Source organism: Dissoconium aciculare (assembly GCF_010015565.1).
Source record: "Dissoconium aciculare CBS 342.82 unplaced genomic scaffold K489scaffold_8, whole genome shotgun sequence".
Classification (NCBI taxonomy): Eukaryota; Fungi; Ascomycota; class Dothideomycetes; order Mycosphaerellales; family Dissoconiaceae; genus Dissoconium; species Dissoconium aciculare.
This window is the reverse complement of record NW_022984958.1, coordinates 891,739-908,241: the sequence shown is the minus strand read 5'-3', so window position 1 is coordinate 908,241 and position 16,503 is coordinate 891,739. Positions and strand designations below refer to the sequence as shown.

Genomic DNA, 16,503 nt, shown 5'->3' with positions numbered 1-16,503 from the left:
CAGACGATCTAATCGCATTAAAAGACATAGTTGACGTGAAACCGAATGAAATCCCGCTCCCCTGTTCTTGTACCTTCTACAGTCTCGAGGCCTTCCCGTTCGCACCTCTTCCAGTGCGAATACCAACTCGTCGTCTCAGAACCTTTGGCGTGCCAAGCGGTTCCGCCACGGCTGTCTCGAAAAGATCGTCACCCGCCACCATCTCCGCGAGCTGGAGTACACGCGTAGTAAGACTTGCGCCACCATCCTTGTGCGTCTCGCCATTGACTCTTCTGGACGAGTGAATCGCCTCGCAGTAAGCGAAAAGACGGGATCCCACGACCGCATTGGGAGTGAGCTTGCCGAGGGCATCGCGCGGTGGTAGCCAGTCGGGGTGGAGACGGATGCGCTGGGGAATTTTCCCGCCTTCGGATTTATCCGGGCGAGTGATTTGGACAATTCCTTCTTCTTCGGTGCGGCCAAGAGCGTTCTTGAGGGCTTCTTTGTTGACGGCTTCGTAGTAGCTCAGGTCGCCGCGGTGGAAGAGGGTCTTGCCGAGGAGTTGGGCTTTTTCTTGGAAGGTTGAGAGGTCGAGATAAACGGATTGGTCGGGTGAGGTGGGAGGGGGGCTGAGCATGAAGAGCGAGATACCATCCAACCAGGACGCCTCGATGAATGGCCAGATCAGGAAGCAGTAGAAGTCAAAGTTCTCAAGGCCACGGGCACGCTCATCGGGATGAAGTTCGATGGTAGCGATGGACTCTGGGTTGGCCGGATCAGGTGTAGTGTAAAGGACCCGGTCGGCGACGAGGCCCTCGAGAGTGCGGCGGAAATTGTCCTCGAGAGAAGTGGCAGGGAAAATGAACTCGGTACGGAAGAGCTGAGACAAGAAGTTGACATAGTCGTAGAGCTCACGTGCGGAGATGGTCTCGTTGATGCTGTGCTTAACTTTGGTGTAGACAGCCGCGCAGACGAGCGCCTGTGAGATGAAGAGGTGGATGGTCATGTTGCGGTAGAAACTCAGCTGGAAACGGTCCTCGGCATAGTACATCTCCTCGGGGAGGTCATCAACGCGTCCAACGAGTTTCGGACCGAGTACTTCAAGAGCCTTGTCAACGACACTCTCGACGGTGTTTCCGTTAAAATGCGCGAGGCGACCTTGTTCGCTGACAATACGAGCTCCCAACCAGGCAACGCGACGAACCAATTCGGCACGACCGACACTGCGACCGGATAGGGTCAATAGCACGGTTCCGACAAGCGCAGTCGGCATCACGACAGAAACCTCGTTAATCTCAGCCAACACTTGATAGCCGAGCTTGCTCAGAATTGGTCGTCGGATGTTCGGCTGCATGAGAACCTTGGGAGTGGTGGGCTGATCCTTGACCAGGCGAGAAGCCTGGTCGTTGATGAATTGGCGCAGACTCCAAGGCTTCTGGAATCGCACATCGACACGGCCCAATTTGAGTGAAAGCACATTCGAGGCAGATAGGAATCCCGCCAAGTCTTCCTTCTTCTTGGGCTGACCGAGTAGCTCGCTAATGTACGAGTCGACTTCAATGACCTTGTCGTATTGTGTGGACACAGGACAGATCCAGGCATCCTCGACTATACCGGAGAGGACACTGTCGAGATAGAAACCCAGAATACCGAACTTGGGTTGCAGTAGCTTGCCGGTACGCGATCGTCCACCCTCGACGAAACACTCGACGTTATGGCCATTCTGCATGAGGGTATCGATGTAAGTCTGCACCAAAGTCGAGTAGAGTTGATCGTCACCGAAGGATCGTCGAATGTACATAGCACCGGCGTTTTGCAAAAAGCTTCCGATCACGGGGAAGTTGAGGTTGTCTCCAGCAACCACTGTTGGGAGTGCCATACCAAGTCGGAAACAGATGACTTGTAAAGATACCTATGTGGTGTCAGTCATGCTTTACTCATCCATGGTTTGAGATGTCATAGAGCCTTACATAATCTACGTGTGATCGATGTGATGGTAGAAAGACAATTGACTGCTTCAATTTGGCTGCCTGTTTGGCAACGGTCCGAAGCTGGAGCACTTCCTGGCTGTTGACGTGAATACCCTGGTGGTAGGCACGAGTGAGAAGCTGCGTAGCAAGGTAGTACGCGCCACGAATGAAGTATCGGCCCTCCATCTTGCAGACCAACTTATCGAGCCAGTCGTCGGCGACTGTGGATAGCTCACTCTCAATCTGCTTGCGGCGGGTATTGCGGGCAGCCTTGACAGCGGGCTCTTCACCCGTGGCAGCAACACCGCCATATTGTCCCTCTTTGACCTCAACCTCGACTCGCTTTGTCGCGAGACTGCGAATCTTGCTCTTCAGCCGAGGCTGAGCCATGGTGAGTGATTTGATGTTCTCAGTGAAGCCCGGATAGAAGATGGGCTGTCCGATGATTTGGTCATAACTGCGCCAGGCAGTTCCGAGGAAGTGCAAGCCCAACTCGGAGATGGCATTGATAGGCGCATCACGAAAGCTGGCGTATGGTTCGAGAAGTTCATGCTCGACATTGGTGTCGACGACCTTGAGCTCGTCGCCGAAGATGGCCCAGTCGGCCACGGCGCCGGCGGGGGCAGGAGTGCCGCCTGGAGAGGAGTTGTCGGACATTGTGTGCGCGGCGAAGGTCGAATTGTCGGGAGGTTGAGCGACAGGAGGATGGGAGTAAATATGACAATGCCTGACTCGCCAAATCTCAAGCAAAGAACGAGGGCAGTGAAGGAGGAGCGCAACGTCCAGTAGAGTGCCCGTCGGAGGTCATACAATGCATGAAAGTAGGATAAAGTTGGGGAAGCCCTAAAATGGGGTGGTCGGGGTCAACTCGCCGATCTCAACCAAATCGGTGGGCACGAAATGCGGAGAAGAAGGCCAACTAATGCCGGCCGCAATGACGAGCCGGTCAAGCTTTGCTTTGCAACAGCGGGACCAGTCAGGATGGACGGAGGTGCGATAAGCTTGGAGGGAAAGATGGCACCGAATGGCAACACGTTGTCAACCTGCATGTGTTGAGTGGAAAGCCCTGCGAGCCATCGCGATATGTGCCTCGACAGCATTGTGGCACAGCATTCGGTCTGCATCTGATGCCATCCTCGGTGGAGACAACAAACATTTTACCGTAGAGCCTTGTCTTTGTGCGGCGGAGAGTGTGTGCCAATCATGACCGATCAACACCCAGAGTGGCCAATGTTGATGTGTGCGGTTCGAAAAGACGCATGGGCGATTGTTATAACTGGGTACGAACGCAAGTCGATTTACCGAAGATAGAAGACAATGCTACTTCCTTGTGAACACGGTTTGTTGACGAGACAAAATTTATTCATAAATACACAAAAGACAAATTCAGCAGTCAATCATAAATCATAAACACGAGATTGAAATACAGTCCTCAAGCCACCTTCACCTGAGCCTCCTTACCGGACGTCGTAGGCTGGATCTTATCCCACTCCTCGCGGTCCTCCTCAGAATCAGGCGCCTCCGCCGTGATGGCTGGAAGAACATTCTCATCGATCGGCTCCTCCGGCAGAACCAAGTTCAAGATCAACGCAATGAATGCCGTTACTGCGAATCCGGTCTCCATGACCAACTCAATCGCATCAATGAATCCAATCAATGCCTGGTTTGAGCCAGCATAGGTGAATACATGATCGAACCAATCCGGCACCAAGGTCGCTCCGAATCCCACCGCCAGCGAAGCAGTCAGGATGAAGCGGTTGCGACGGGTAAAAGGCGCGGTGGAGATGATACGAATGCCGGAAATCGCGACGGCTGAGAACAGGAAAGTGGTCATTCCGCCTAGGACTGCACTGGGAATGGCGACGAGGGCGGCGGCAAACTTGGCAAAAATGCCCATTATTAGCAGCCAGAAGCAGGCGGCGTAACCGGCCTTGCGGTTGGCGCAGCGAGTCAATGCGATGACGCCGTTGTTCTGGGCAAAGGTTGACATGGGCGTAATGGTGGCGAGACCGGCGAGAATACCGTTGAGGCCGTCGGCGAGAACGCCACCTTGAATGCGGCTGTCGAAGATGGGTCCGTCGACCTGCAGGTTGGACACATCGCAGGTGGCCGTGATATCGCCGATGGCCTCCATCGTTAGAACGATGTAGACAGCGAGTAAAGGTAGGATGATGGGCGGATAAATCGACAGCGGGAAGGTGTATTTCCAAATGAAGCTACCAACAGGAGCGGCGTTAATCCCGGTGCGGGAGAAGTAGCCACAAGCGGCGGCGACGATGCAGCCTACGAGCAGACCAAGGACGACAGCACAGCTCTTCATGATGGGAGATCCAAATCGCTCGCAAAAGATGATTGTGACGAAGACGAGGAATCCTAGGCCGATGTATTCAGCGCTACCCCAGGGCAGCGCGTGAGGTGCATTAATGGTCGGGCAAAGCTGATAAATACCAGTGGTCGGTCGGCTGCGACAGCCGCCAGATCCACCAGCCCAATTATTCAGACCAGTCTCGACGAGGTGAACACCAATCAGCAGAACGGTAGGACCGGTGACAAGCGGCGGGAAGATCTTGCGAAGGTAGCGCGGCGGGAGGAAAGAGAGAAAGATTTCGAGGAGCGCACAGAGACATGCCGTGCCGAGAATCGCGCCGTATCCGGCTGGACAGGGCAGCTTCGTGCCATTGGCTGCGGTCGGACAGTATCCTGATGCATACATCTGCGAAAGTGCACCGGTTGCCACAGGGATCGTTGCGAATGATGTTCCCACGACGGAAATCAGACCTGTTCCTAGATAGTATGGGGATCGGAAGAGATGGAAACGGGTGATCTGGATGGACGAAAGGATACCGCAGACGATGAGTGAAGTGCTGACAAGGTATGCGTTGACTTCCGGTGTGAAATTGGCCGCGCCTCCGAGGATGATAGGTGGAGTCACAACTCCGGCGAGCATACTCAGTGCATGTTGGAAACCGAGCAGTAAGGCTAGAAGGAGTGGCATGCGGTCGTTGAGCCCGAAGAATGGCGCCGCACGTCGAGGTCGTTTCAGGAACGGGATATCCGGTGTGAAGAGGAATGCATAGTCGTAGTCGCCTATGAGGCCTTCTTTGGTTGTGAATGCTCGCACGATCGAGCGACCGCGGGAGGCCCAGGTGGGTTTAGGATCAACATCAGGTCCGATGCGATCAGGATGATCGTCCTTGACGAATTCTGGAGATGCCCTCGCCGACGACATCTTGGATCGAGTGGATACTGTCGTCGAGACAGACTGATGTCGTTGCACAAATTTGATTCAGCAGCGATGTTCTTCAGGCATGAGCCGCGAGCTAGAAGCAACTAGTCGAGGTCCTGGAAGATCAGACAGACACTAGACAGACCCTGTGCAGTATTTATCTTGTAGTTGTGCCAGTGAAACGAGCCTGGCGGTCGGCACGTGAGATATCAGCCAGACCGTTGTCGAGATGCCTCTTTTTGATCGTCTAGAACGCTCGATAGTGAAAGATAATGGTTGCTTTTGGGGAAGTACTTTGAACCTCTTTACATAATTGGCCTATTCAACGTCTCGGTGGGACGATCCGATACACAAAGATGTGCAAGAGATAGTGATTGCAGGGCTGATCATGCCACGAAGAGGAGATAAGTCTACGCGGGTGGCATACAGTTCGCACTTTCGGAGATTCCTTCGAGAGTCTAGTTCCAATGCGCACTGTATTAGGGATGTGGGCGTTCGATTAGGCGTGGTCTAGTTGCTGACGCAACGCACGACTGTCTTGACATGTTGATATGCGTGGCCTCGACGTGGGAGCGAGAGTAAGCACGGAAGATCTCAATGCGCCCTACCAATTGAATTGCATCTCGCCGGTGTCGGATCTCCGTGGACCGCTGATTGCTGGGTGATGTTGTATGAGCCATGTCCATTTTCCCCAGCAGATGTGATGGAACTGTAGCATATCGGAGGTGGCGGCGATAAGGAATTACTCGATTAGCCGAGTCATCAGAATAAATTCCAATGCGACGGACAACCGCACGTGAGCGGACAGTAGCGAACTGATCGGATCTGCCCGCCGAGCCCTACTTGAGACATCAGCCACAACCACATCAATCTGTATCATCAGAAGGCCTATGTATCCTCGAAGTACTGAGCATATGGCATCCAGGCACAAGACAGCCTCACTGGAGACAGCCCAGCTCTGCTTCATGCGCTATGGTTGACTGCTGTTGAAAACATCATGCCTTGAGGATATCCTCGTCGGGATTGGCTACCCCTGCGTGCGCAGGAGGCTGACGGGGACAGTACGCTGCCAAAGGGTTGTATGTACAGCTCTACTAGATATACCTTCCCACGGATATTGTACCACCAGAGGAGTTTACAGAACATTAGATTCACTGTGATTTACGCACTATCAGAACGTGCGATTAAGCGCAGGCCTCCCTCGACCTGTGCAAGTTTCTCGGAGACCCACATCGATGAGTTGCCTCGAACCGATCCAGACGTTCGACCTCTACCGTGACATACAAGAGACGATCCTGAGTTGTATCTCAAAGTACAGATCAGTTTCCTCAGCTAGACACACAGATTCCTGTCCACAATATTTTGACCTTCAAAGATCTTGACTACAAGCTTATTGGCGCTCGTTTAGAGGCTTTATGATTCGATCTTCCAGGTCCAGCTGCGAAAGCTTCCCTAGGTCTAGCATATCGCGAGAGAAAACTCCTCCATCTTGGCCCCGAGCTCAGGACTCATTTTCACATCGTGGATGGAGGGTTCTTCCCGACAATGAAGTGGCGGAAGAAGGACACAGAACCGCTTTATGTGGTCAAAGCGGTTGCGAGTCACCCACTGGATCGTGAGTGCAGAAACACTGCATTTTATCAGACTGCCTAGCCCACACTAGCCGTGCCGGCTCTATAACATGTTGCGCAAGACCTGGAAGGGTGCCATACATTCTCGCTCTGGATCGGAGGAGGCCGAGTATTCTGCTATGTACAGCGGGACCGACATTTTCCCCTGCAAAGAATAACAACCTACATGGCCGAACTTGTAGATATAGCAGAATAGATGGGTCTGCAAGGCTACCCGCTCTGCGTTTTCGCCCTCTAGCCATCGGACTGGATGCCCGCGGCCATATTTTAATTTGTGACTATGACCTCTACCGCGTACGAGAGCAACATGTCGATCACAACGTGATAGACTTCCGAGGCAACAGATACCCAGCCCCGGAAATCTTCGAAACAGGCCAGACCACTAGGGCGACAGGTAGGTGCCTTCATCGTTTCCTCGATATCGATAGCTATTTGGTGAGCGGGAGGGCGATCCAGCTAGCCGCTGTTCCACGGCCTCGACGATATCACCCGGTGCTGGTTTGTCGCGGTGTTAGGCGAAGATCTTGGAATGGTATGACGGAAAGGATAGAGAAGGCACAGCTAGAGCTCAGATGACGTTCTGAGAGATAGAGAGCGAGAGAGAGACGATTGATTTACTCTGGTGCCAAAAACGCCGTATGGAAGGGACATCGAGTGCTATCTTGAGTCGATTGTGACAGTGGAGAAATCCTTTTCCCCTGTGAGGATTTGCGCTCCACAATTCTACTCACAGATGCAACTCCTTTTTTTTTTCTTCTTCTTCTTCGCTCTCCTTCAACAGCCTTGGGTATTTCTCGCTACTTTTGCCCTTTCTCGTCTGGTTGTACAGCTCAGTTTCCCAAAAGGCGAGCGTTCCGTCTCGTCGTACTGTAGAATTGCATGAAAATACACCTCCTAACTCGTTGGTTTTGTTTCGCACGCGGAAACGGCAAGTTTTCCTGCGATTGTACCCGGACATGATTATTTGTTCGGACCTATGGGTACAAACCCATCAGGCCCATGGATAAGACCATTTCGCCAGACGACTTACTATTGATCGAGGGATGTAGGATCGATTGGTAGGAGGGGTGTTTGGATTAAGTTTTCATATTATACGGAGGGAGGTGATCCGTGGGAAGCCTAGTGAAGATCACCACGGAAGCACTCGTTGCGGCGCGACTTCACGTGCAAGAGACGAGGGGCGAAGCACTTTGGTGACACGGGTCCTGCGAGCTGATTTTCCTTGTCGAGCGCATTCGCCTGATTGACCCACTTTGCTTGCCCGTAAATGCAACCGCAAGGGCGTCGCGCGCCTGGTAAGAAGCATTGTCTTCCCCTCTAATATGGCTTGCTTCGCGTGTCATGCCGACGTCACGCCTGGAAATGCAGGCAGCTGCTTTCATGAGTGATGCTTTATACCTGCTCGGCTCCCCATCCGGCATCGGCGTCCCTGTGCGATTAGATTTGTCAGATCTTGAACTGCTTTCATCCCAATACTGATGATTTGATTCTGTGTAACCGACACGCCAGGCGTAGCTCATTTCATCGTGCACCAGCTCTTCCGTATTTCGTAGACCACTCACCTCATGTTCGCTGGCGGCTCGATCTGAGGCACGAATTCCAGGGCGATGTAGGCCAGGCCGACGAGGGCAGTGAGACTGCCGGGGACGATGTTGTACCACTTTTCACCGATTGCGATGGCGCCGATGAAAAGGTAGACTAGAATTTTTGGCCGGGCGAGTCAGATAAGATCAGGACCCCCAAACATGGGCTCATCGTCGGGATGGCTGTATAAGCTGCCAGGGCATTGGATACTTACAGGCTCCTCGTCCGAGGAACGAGAACATGAAGGAGGCATAGCGGGCTGTCTGAGGTGGGATTTGGAATTCTAATTCCGAGCGGTCAGACTTCAAAGCGCGCTTAAAGATCGTCGAGTGGAGTAATTACCCAGAAGCGCAGTCGCTGTTTTCGAGGTGTATTGTCAGCCCAAAGTTCTTTTGCATGTTTGCGCGCAATTGCGCATGGCAGAGACATCTGCGCCTCGGGCGATATCGTACCTGAACCAAAGATAATCAAGAAGATGCCAACGATGATTCCCTTTCTGCAGTTAAACGATAAATTAACCCTGTGTCTCTTGGCTGTTGACCTATATCATTTCCTCATTCCGTCTCTTGCTTGCCCGGATTGTCTCATTTCGGGCAATGAATGCAACCATCTGACATCGAGAGGGGTGTGGTAGCTTACATCCCGGCGGGAAAGAATTGGCTGATACCACCCAGGAGCATGAAAACACCTGTGGCCAGGTTGACGATGCGGCTGTTGGAAACCATTGGTCAGCGATCTATCCAGAGGACGAGCGATTGTATCGCTCATTGCGGAGACGAATGGAATTGTCAAGTTCTGTTGACTGGATCGTTTATTTCGATATGGCTCTGCAGAACCATTGGAGGGATAGATGTTGGGACGCGTGCGGAGATGGATCTGCTGTTGATGGTTTGGGAGCTCGGGGTGACGAGAGAAGGAAGGGATGTACGAACAAGATGTCGGAGAAATCCATTGCGATGGCGGCGGAAATTTATTGTTGGTGGTGGAGCTGTGAATGGACTTGCGACGAGATGCTGTATGCGAGGCAGTAGACAGACCTTGGGACAACAGTATGTATAAACTATCACGAAGCTAGGGGAGAGCATGGCATGTCTGAACAATAAAGGGGTCCGTGCCAACGCCGGGCGAGCTGCTGCTGCGCACGCCCTGTTCGTCATGGCCCGCTTGGCCTCCACATTCATCATCCAGCTCAGTCAGGAGCAACAAAGTCGAAGCCCTGGAGCAAAGAAATCAGGGCTTATCGTCACAGACAGCGCAGGCAGCTCCATTTCGACGTCATTCGCCAATTGTTTTCTCTAAATTCATGGGGACCCCAGCAAGGACAACCCTAGTGTTCAAGCAACTGGAGCTGGAGCCAGATTCACATGCAAGCCCGAGCCTTTAGAGTACTGTCCCTAGGTAGACGCGTGGACTCGTCCGCAGCCCTTTGCACATTTGCAAGCAGCGAGTAATATCGTAAGAAACCTGTCTGCCTCCTGGCCCCCGAAGCAGGTTACTAGGTCTGTATGTGTTCCGACTGTGAGTGGAACCGAGGGACCAGCTCGATTGTGGATGGAAAATGGTGTGCGTTTGTCTTCATGGCATCGTGTAAAGCAGGTGTTGCTGGAAGGTGGGCGGAGTTCGCGTGTTCGCTTTGATACAAATCGTTCGTTCGGTACCCTCGGGGTGCTCAGGATGCATCCGAGGAGCTCAAAATTGAAACAGGAGGTGTTTGTTATGATCGCCGGAAGTATGCAGCCATATCTAGTCAAGAGATTGCTGTAGGATGAATTCAGCAATACCAAGCCAATGAAATTTTTGAACCGCGATATCAACTCCGACGGTGGGAACGATTTCATGATGTTAATAAAGCATCAGTGCCTGAAAGGTCCGTCGGGAATCCTTGAGAGCCAAGCTGGCATCAAGGATGTCCCTTCCGTCAGGCAGAAACATGACAGCTCGAAGAGCCGATGATCTGCAGACAACATTGATTCGGGATGGTGAACGACAAGGCATTAACAAAATCCGGTCATCCAATGTTTCACCACTCGGTCAAAATTCCCATTTGCTAGGACGCCACTGATGAACAAAAGGCGCCGGTTGAGTGGTCCGCGGTACGGCGGCTTCTCGGTGACGGCTTCCGCGACGCGGGCGGACGTACTGGTCCGATGGTTCGAGACGCACGCATGTTTGAGGATATGATAGTGAAGGACAGACCGTTTACGAACCCGGCTCGTACGCCGAGTGTATTCCGAAATTAGCTATCATTGTCGCTGGACACCTAGACTTGTTGTAGGCGAGATGTACACACAGGCGGAAGTCCACTTTGTCGAGGTGCTGTACTGTACTGTAAGATGATGCAAGGCAGCGACAGTTGCACTGCGTGCATGAGGTCGGCTGCCGAGCCCTCGTGATGCAGCCAGGCAGACAGCAGCTCTGTGGAAATCCCTTGTACCCCAGTAAGTAGACATGTCTATCTTTGGAAGCTCGCAGCTTATTAGCTCTTGTGCAAGCATGACGAAGTCGACTGCATAGCTGCGGTACTGCACATAGATGTGAACTGGCGCGGAACTGCAGACGTGAGCAGGAGAAATCATCAAATTTGTTTGAAAGTATCCATATGATAGTTCGTATCGACACTTCGCTCGACACAACAAACAAAATCAACGATGATACCTATGTACGAGTGCCAACAATGCAAGTCCACATCGATCCATGGTACTGGGGCAGGAGATTCGAAATCGACTCGATGATGACCGCGGTTCTATGTGGTTCATTGGTGCCCGTGCACCGACGACCGTTACGTGAAGCTGTTCTGCAGCTAGAAGGAGGGAAAAAAAGAAAGAATCCAGTAGACTCGTTTGAGGGGAGCATAAAGCCGAGATGGTAAGCATGAATTATGTCGTCCATTTTCACCGACGTTTGCACTGTAATAATAAAGACATTCGAAAGGAGCGTGCGTTTGCCTGATCTACAGTACTGTATTATCGAAGCTGACTACGCAACGACCGTGTCACCGTGTATACCCGAGGCACGCATGCTCGTCTTGGGTCTGCTGCACACCGTCTCCGCGAGCATTTGTGCGGCAAAGAGCAAACTGATTATTCACGCACCAGCATGTGCTATACGCATGCGGTACTGCAGACATTCTCCACGAGTTCAAAAGCGGTGGAGGTCGTCCTGAATGACGTCTATGCTCAGCCGCCATCGATCGACCTCCAGAATTTGTCTCAGATGTGGTCAGCCTCCGACAGCGAATGACGGGACTGAGTGAGTAGAACACACCTGGGCAGATTCTAGAGTGAAGAATCATTTCAAGCTCCACTAGGTAGATCTGATCTTTTGGAAAAGGGAAAAAGCAGGGGTAAAGATTTGCCAGGAGAGAGCGCCCGCACCCGGAACCCGCCGCTATTTCCCCATCCACACAGGGCCGGTGCAAATCGTTGCATTTTCTATTGCTCGCCCCGTGATCAGGGAAAAGAATGCCGCGGTGCACGACAACCAAGAGCTCATTGTGCCAACAATGTGTGGATTGCTTGCCTTCTCCACGGCACTCAGGAGCTTCATGATCAATATAGTCCTCCCTGATCAGGTTGGAAGAAGCGAGAGTCATTTGGAGATTAGGGATTTGCGGGTAATCTTGTTGACTTTGACCGACGGGGTGGCTTTGTGCGTGTGGGCTGGGGAAAGCTGCATCCCAAAAGGAAGCTGCACAGTATTTCTTGTGCCGCAGCGGGTGTGTGTGGGTGTGCGTCTACGGCTGCCACCACCACCACCATCACCACCGCCAACTGCCAGCTTGGGGGGAAATGTCCCCCGATGAAAGTGTGTCACCATCATCATTTTGGCTCCATCATTCCCTCATAATTATTATTCTTTCTGCACTCTATTGCCTTTTCCTCACTGCTACACATAGACATAATTGCACATACCGCATCCGTCGTTGTCACAAACCAAATACATTGCGTCTTCTCCTGCAAAGCAAGATTCACATAATCATCGATCATTCTCGCTTTCAGCCTGGAAGAGGGTGGCGGCACAGCTCGTCCGAAACTAATCGTCCATCATCCATAGACGCTGTTGCTGATCATCCGTACCTGTCACTCATCAACACCCTCATTACACTACCACCACCTCGACCTGCCAGCACCTCATCAGTCTGACTACTTTGAAATTACTCTCCGTACACACGATCTCTGCCTTCTGTCCCGGCATATTCTACCAACCCGTAGAATTGCACTACTGTCATCACAACAGACAGCTCATCGGCATCCTCTCACATTGGGTCGTTGAAATTCGCTGGACGCCGCTGTACGCACGTCGTTTACTTGATTCTGCAACGCTTTTGCTCTCCCACCTGAAGCACTCAAGCCTTGAGCATCATACAATTATCACCACGTATTTGCAGTCACCACTGTGGACTTTCCCTTGGATGAGGATACAACCTATCGTCGTATGAGCAAAGTGCTCATTCTTCTCCCTCAACTTCCGCACATGTGCAATGGGCGGTGCATCTGACGAGTTTCCGCTGCTGTCCGCCCTGGGCCTCTACGCTGCGGACATTCGTGGAGATGGTGCGTTTATCCTATTGTCCTCTTCCATCCTCCTTAGGCTAGCCATGTGTATCTCATCATAGTGGACGACTTTACAACGCCTACACCGTCCCGTCACGGTTGATCAACTCTCATTTACAACCAGACCAAAATCTGGTTAGTTGTGACACGTGAGCACACCTTTACTGACTTGCTTCCGTGTTGCATAGGCAATTGTCTGTTCAACGCCCTTTCCGATCAAATCTACGGTCACCAAGATGAGCATGCCAATATTCGAGCCCGGGTCATCACCCATATGCGTGAACAGGCCGACTATTACAAACAATTCATCGACGTGCACCCCGGTGGTGGCATCCGCCGCAATCCGAAACGGAAAAATGCTGGGGCCTATTCGATGCCATCCACGAACACCGCACCACCCTCCTCGTCGGAAATCGACCGCGTCTTCGAAAGCCATCTGCAGAGTATGGCTCGAGGCGGGACCTGGGGCGACAACATGGAGATCACAGCCTTCGCGGCCGCCTTCGCATACGACGTCAAGATCTATCAGAGGGATTTTGCATTCATCGTATCACCAAACCCGTCGCACGAGACTCCATCGGAACAGCCGCGGGATCCAACGAGTGCTCGACCAACAGCACACATCGCCTATCATGCTTGGGAACACTATTCCTCCATACGTAACCTCGACGGACCCCATGCCGGTCCGCCCAACGTATTAGTGCGGGTCTTGACACCTCAGGAAGAGCAGGCACAGAAGGATCAACTAGCACGTACGCCACAGGTCCTACCTTGGCAGATCGATGTGGTGGAGAAATCGTTGCCGTTCCTAGCGGACAAACCGACCATCAAAAGAGCATTGGAGGCTAGCCGGGGAGATATAAATGCAGCCGTGTCCCGTCTGCTCGATGCGGACGAAGAGAACGCGAATAGCAGCATTGGATCGTCGTCCTATCAAGAAAGTTCGAGCGTCGAGCGGGATCAGGACAGTGAGGATGATGTGCACGCTGGACCCAAGAAGCGGCAAGACAGGAGGCGAAGCTCCCGAGGAGGGTTGCAAGGCAGGACCGCCAAACGAGCAGACGCTAAAGGTGCACATGCTCTATCGAATATTGCAAGTTTCACGGAGATGGAGGCCAGCAGCCAGGAGAGTCTGGCAGGCGTTCCGCAAAGCAGTGCGGGCTGGGATTCTGAAACATCGTCAAGTCGTCAGGATGCCCAATCACGGACAAGTTGCGCCAGCACACAGCCGTCGTCAGTCGAAGAAAACTTCACAGAGGAAGCCCGGGCCGAGTCAGCTTCGAGTACAAAGACCATACGGACAACACCACAACAAGCACCACGTAGGCCGTGGTTGGAGACAGTGATGGGGGAGTCAACCTTTGCACCGAGCTTGCCGGCGGTGTCGACTGCCACGACCACAAATATAGACTTGTCAAAGTCACCAAATACTTTGGACATCGCTCCCGATTCATCTAAACCTGCCAAGCCGACCGTTCGTTTAAAACTACTTCCGCCACGTCCTCCACCGCCACCAAATGCATCAAGTGGTAGCAGTCAGCAACGCGTCTCCGCCCGCGATCGCAAGGACATGAAAAAGCTAGCACAGAAGGCAGCAAGGAAAGAGCGTCAGCAGCAGCAGATTCGATCCCACGCGCCACTAATTCCTATCCGTGCAAAGACGGCCAATGCTCCGCACGAGAGTGCCACTGGAGCAGGCTCATCGCCGGAAAAGCCTCCTGTTGTGGTGGAGACCTTACGGACGCTGTACATCTAATCATGTTTGCTACGGTCTCCAATCATTTCAGCTCTTCTCCAGACATCACCCTTTCACGAAAGTTGTGTTCAGAGCATTCTTTGGGCTATGGTTTCACTCGCATGGCACTGCGGAAATATATGATATTGCAAAGCATAGCATAGCATAGCATAGCGGGGCGGATTTGTAGCGTTTCCTGGTGGCGTGGCACAGCATTTTGCACGATGGCATGACTTGCATAATGATACATCAACGTGACATACAGAGACGCTCACGGCGAGCACTTGTATGGCATGGCTTTTCGATCAACATTTTCACTCATTTTTCACAACGTGTCGTCGTGCCATGGATTTCGTGGCGAAGCCACCGAATTATTGAAGACTGTGAAGGTCGTCACTTTCGTGCACAATGTATGCATCGAATCTTGGAGCTGGGTCTGCACGCTGTGCGCCAGTCGTTCCCCGGCCCACGTATGCCTCGACGCGAAATGCTCTCCGGATCTCATTGCAAATTGGGCATGCTGATCCTCTACTGCTCATCGTCGGATTTCTTCGCTTCTAGCACAGAGACCTCGCCGTCACTCATGCCGAAGTAGACGGCTACGGGCTTTTGCCCACCTTGACCTTTCAGCCCCTTCTTCGCCGCTTCATCTCCATTGATACCCCAGAAGAGACCCACCTCCAGGACACCCGGGATACTCTTGATCGCCTCTGCTAGCTCAGGGACCGTGTAGCCCGGGTCCTCGACATGCGCAACCCTCAACGCCCGTACGTCGCTGCGGTTCAACAGCTTCCGGAACGGCGCATCGACAATGTAGAAGTTCTGATCGGTCTGCAGCGGACCGGCCTTGGCCTGACCGGTCACCTCGCGGACCTTGGGATCCGTACTGCCCAACGCCCGCAACGCCGCCAACACCGGCTTCTCCGCCATCGGCACGATCTCGATCGGAATCGCCGGCCAGCCCGTCAGGAGATTCTCCTGCTTCTTGCGGTAATCCGCAATGCACACGAACTTCTTCGCCCGCAGCGCCACCAGCTTCTCCTGGAACAGACACGCCCCGCCGCCCTTGATGCAGTTCAGATCCGAATCCACCTCGTCTGCGCCGTCGAACGCCACGCTGAGCATCGCATCCGCGGGCAGACTGTCGAAGCTCAAGGGGTTGAGCCCTGCCGCTTCGATCACCTTCCGTGATTGGTAGCCCGTCGGCACGAACCAGTTGATGTGTCCCGCCGGCGGCGGGTGTGTCTTCAAGTGCTCGACGATGGCCTCCACGCCGTAGACGATCGTGCTCCCGCTGCCGATGCCGACGAAGGGCATTGAGCTGTCGAAGTGTGCGGCGACCGCGGCATAGGCGGCTTTTCGTTTGGCGGACTCGATGGTCGAGTGGGCCTTGTCGACGGAAACATTGACTGCGGCGGCCATTTTGGCGGATGGGGAGGTGTGGTTGTTTCGTATATGCGGACGGGAAATGATGGAGGTATGAACTGGCTGCAAGTTTGTACGCTGACTTGGGACGAATCTGCGGAGGTTCGTGGTATATGAGGACCAGGGAAAGATTCGGAGAGCTCTCGGAGAAGCTTGCATTAATGGAACGGGAAAAAATCTTGGAGCAGGATCAATGGATGAATGCCGATTACGGTAGAGAAATGATGATACCCCAGTGATGATACAATTGATGATCAGGTCTCTACTGATGCCTTTCTCAATTTAGTTGATCGATTCCTAATCCAACAGCCGAACGACCGGAAGTGATTTCGGACGATGAAAATGATTGATGTATTCCGCGGGCTGAGGTCATTGAGCGGCTTGACCCTCACCCCGCGAT

General features: G+C 52.9%; 7 protein-coding genes across 7 annotated transcripts; 2 read left to right on the top strand and 5 right to left on the bottom strand.

Moving 5' to 3' along the window:
* Window positions 1-76: 76 nt before the first annotated feature.
* K489DRAFT_321316 (acyltransferase-domain-containing protein) lies at window positions 77-2,606 on the bottom strand (the record flags this gene model as incomplete). Its single annotated transcript, XM_033601539.1, has 2 exons — window positions 77-1,891; window positions 1,950-2,606. The coding sequence occupies 2 exons, from the start codon at window positions 2,604-2,606 to the stop codon at window positions 77-79; spliced, it is 2,472 nt and encodes an 823-aa protein (XP_033458726.1).
* Window positions 2,607-3,381: 775 nt separating this feature from the next.
* K489DRAFT_321569 (Xanthine/uracil permease) lies at window positions 3,382-5,178 on the bottom strand (the record flags this gene model as incomplete). The annotated part of the gene is made up of 1 exon (XM_033601555.1): window positions 3,382-5,178. One exon carries the CDS (start codon window positions 5,176-5,178, stop codon window positions 3,382-3,384), a length of 1,797 nt encoding a protein of 598 aa, XP_033458725.1.
* Window positions 5,179-8,198: 3,020 nt separating this feature from the next.
* K489DRAFT_322090 (COPI associated) lies at window positions 8,199-9,342 on the bottom strand (the record flags this gene model as incomplete). The annotated part of the gene is made up of 7 exons (XM_033601598.1): window positions 8,199-8,235; window positions 8,369-8,504; window positions 8,605-8,673; window positions 8,733-8,747; window positions 8,843-8,886; window positions 9,030-9,101; window positions 9,323-9,342. The coding sequence occupies 7 exons, from the start codon at window positions 9,340-9,342 to the stop codon at window positions 8,199-8,201; spliced, it is 393 nt and encodes a 130-aa protein (XP_033458724.1).
* Window positions 9,343-9,427: 85 nt separating this feature from the next.
* K489DRAFT_254244 (uncharacterized protein) lies at window positions 9,428-9,737 on the top strand. Its single transcript, XM_033599982.1, has one exon. The coding sequence runs from the start codon at window positions 9,474-9,476 to the stop codon at window positions 9,687-9,689; it is 216 nt and encodes a 71-aa protein (XP_033458723.1). The 5' UTR covers window positions 9,428-9,473; the 3' UTR covers window positions 9,690-9,737.
* A 1,556-nt stretch (window positions 9,738-11,293) lies between these two features.
* Window positions 11,294-12,021, bottom strand: K489DRAFT_254242 (uncharacterized protein). The gene has a single exon (XM_033599981.1). The coding sequence runs from the start codon at window positions 11,980-11,982 to the stop codon at window positions 11,383-11,385; it is 600 nt and encodes a 199-aa protein (XP_033458722.1). The 5' UTR covers window positions 11,983-12,021; the 3' UTR covers window positions 11,294-11,382.
* Window positions 12,022-12,870: 849 nt separating this feature from the next.
* On the top strand, window positions 12,871-14,209 carry K489DRAFT_359492 (cysteine proteinase; the record flags this gene model as incomplete). The annotated part of the gene is made up of 2 exons (XM_033602601.1): window positions 12,871-12,943; window positions 13,132-14,209. Coding segments are annotated over 2 exons (1,149 nt in total), but the record flags the coding sequence as incomplete, so codon positions are not given.
* A 590-nt stretch (window positions 14,210-14,799) lies between these two features.
* K489DRAFT_381669 (ribose 5-phosphate isomerase A family protein) lies at window positions 14,800-16,422 on the bottom strand. Its single transcript, XM_033605185.1, has one exon. It carries the CDS (start codon window positions 16,098-16,100, stop codon window positions 15,207-15,209), a length of 894 nt encoding a protein of 297 aa, XP_033458720.1. The 5' UTR covers window positions 16,101-16,422; the 3' UTR covers window positions 14,800-15,206.
* Window positions 16,423-16,503: the final 81 nt, after the last annotated feature.

Excerpts from the sequence above, each read along its gene's own strand:
- K489DRAFT_381669 (XM_033605185.1), bottom strand. The coding sequence starts at position 16,100 with ATGGCCGCCGCAGTCAATGTTTCCGTCGACAAGGCCCACTCGACCATC.
- K489DRAFT_254244 (XM_033599982.1), top strand. The coding sequence starts at position 9,474 with ATGGCATGTCTGAACAATAAAGGGGTCCGTGCCAACGCCGGGCGAGCT.
- K489DRAFT_254242 (XM_033599981.1), bottom strand. The coding sequence starts at position 11,982 with ATGACTCTCGCTTCTTCCAACCTGATCAGGGAGGACTATATTGATCAT.